The sequence below is a fragment of the Myotis brandtii genome, unplaced genomic scaffold, assembly GCF_000412655.1.
Source record: "Myotis brandtii unplaced genomic scaffold, ASM41265v1 scaffold1094, whole genome shotgun sequence".
NCBI lineage: Eukaryota > Metazoa > Chordata > Mammalia > Chiroptera > Vespertilionidae > Myotis > Myotis brandtii.
This window is the reverse complement of record NW_005353728.1, coordinates 128,444-130,187: the sequence shown is the minus strand read 5'-3', so window position 1 is coordinate 130,187 and position 1,744 is coordinate 128,444. Positions and strand designations below refer to the sequence as shown.

The following is a 1,744-nucleotide window of genomic DNA, read 5'->3' as shown; positions in this document are numbered from 1 at the left end:
ACAGACAGACGGAGGGAGACGGGAGCCCCCGGTGACCGGCCTCTCCCCTCAGATCACAGCCCAGGTCCTGAAGCGGGCGGTGCCCCCGGCGGCACAGAAGGCAGAGGACTCCCTGGCGAGTCTCCGCTCCTCAGAGCGAGGGCAGCCCCTCGGGGCAGCCGCTGGGGAGGGGCCGGAGGGTGCCCAGCTCGGGGGCTGCTGTGTGAAGAAGGAGCCTGAGGCCGAGGCGCAGGAGATGGGTGAGCGTGGGGGCTCCTGGCGGGAGTGTGGGCAGCCACAGCTGGGTGGGGACCCCGAGGGCTGCAGAGCCGGGACCCCGAGAGGCAGGGCGACTGCTGCAGCTCAGGGGGCAGCCCTGACCCCCATCGGCCTCACTTCCTAGCCTCCGCCAGCCCCCCAAATCCGGTCCAGTCCCAAGAGGGGCCAGTTGGACCTGGGGAACCGGACGCGGCCTCCTTCCACCCGCCCAGGATGCAGGTGAGCAGCCCGGTTTTCCAGGCTCCTTGGCCAGCCATGGTGGGCTCTTTGCTGCCCAGATTGGAGTCGGGATCAGATCTCCCTGCAGGACAGAGGGACAGACTGGTGTCTCTGCAGTTGGGCGGGTTTTAGAAACGTAGCTCAGAGTGATGGGAAGCGTTCGGGGCTGGCCTCCTCACCGAGCAGTCAGTGGGGGGTTGGGGCCCCCGGGGATTTGCACCCTCGGGTGCAGGGGGGAGGGACAGCCCGGCCTCCCGGCCCCTCGGAGGCCAGTGGGAGGTTCCCCCTGGGAACTGCCCGCAGCCCCTCCCTCCGCCGGGTGTGGGGGCTCAGGGGGCCCTGCTGCCTGGAGTGTTTGCTCTGAGTGTGGGCAGCCCCCCCCCCCCGCAACTTGCTCCTCAGCCGCTCCCCTCCACGTGCAGTGGAAGGACCAGCTCAGATGAGCTTGGAAGCTCCCTCCACGCCGGATGGCGCCATAGGAAAGCGAGGGGGTGGCAGAGGCAGAGTTCAAGTCCTCACCTCCAGCCAGCACCGTCCCCGCTGCGGCTGAGGCTCCCTGTGGCTGCGGCCTGCCCTGTCACCACTATTTTTCCCAGCCCAGCAAAGCCCCTCCCAGCGATGGGACTCTGGGAGCTGATGAGGGGACACCCCATGGGCCAGGAGTGCGGGGGGGGGGAGCCCCAAAGTGCTCCCCTGTGCACACAGAGGACACAGCCCATCGCCCCGCCCATGCACGTCACCTGCACCAACATCACGGCTCCCAGGGGTGCGACTGCACCTTCTGTCTGAGCCCCCCTCAGCCAGGCGCCCACATCCGGTTTCCGTGACCCTGCACAGCTGTCCCGAGGAGGGTCTCCAGGGGGAGAGGTGTCCGGAGTCCCCTGGTTTTCTGTGGGGGACACACATGCTCAAGGCACAGGGTGGAGCGGGCTGGCCTGTCCCTGCCTCCCCCACAGCCCAGGGGTCCTGAGCTCCGTCTGTCCGGTCAGAAGTGGGGGTGGGGCCGCTCCCTCCCTGCCCGGCTTCCCAGCCCTCACACCCCATCTCGGAGTCATCTGAGGCTGATGGGGCGGGGGCGGATGGAGGCCTCGCAGTGATGGCCAACTCGGGGCAGGAGGAGTGGGGGCTGCTGGACCCGTCGCAGAAGGAGCTGTATTGGGACGCGATGCTGGAGAAGTACGGCTCCGTGGTCTCCCAGGGTGAGGACGGCGCCCACCCCCGGTGCCTGCACCCTCCGCTCCCCCCTCCCCCAGCTGCCTGCACCCTG

The 1,744-nt window shown here is 69.0% G+C and overlaps 1 protein-coding gene across 1 annotated transcript in view; it reads left to right on the top strand.

Annotated features, from left to right (window-relative positions):
• Positions 1 to 1,744, top strand: part of ZNF446 (zinc finger protein 446) — a 5,444-nt gene that overhangs the window by 2,343 nt on the left and 1,357 nt on the right. Inside the window, exons 3-5 of the mRNA XM_014543555.1 lie at positions 5 to 239; positions 383 to 477; positions 1,529 to 1,732. Coding sequence (XP_014399041.1) covers positions 5 to 239; positions 383 to 477; positions 1,529 to 1,732 — 534 coding nt within the window. The remainder of the gene's footprint in view (positions 1 to 4; positions 240 to 382; positions 478 to 1,528; positions 1,733 to 1,744) is intronic.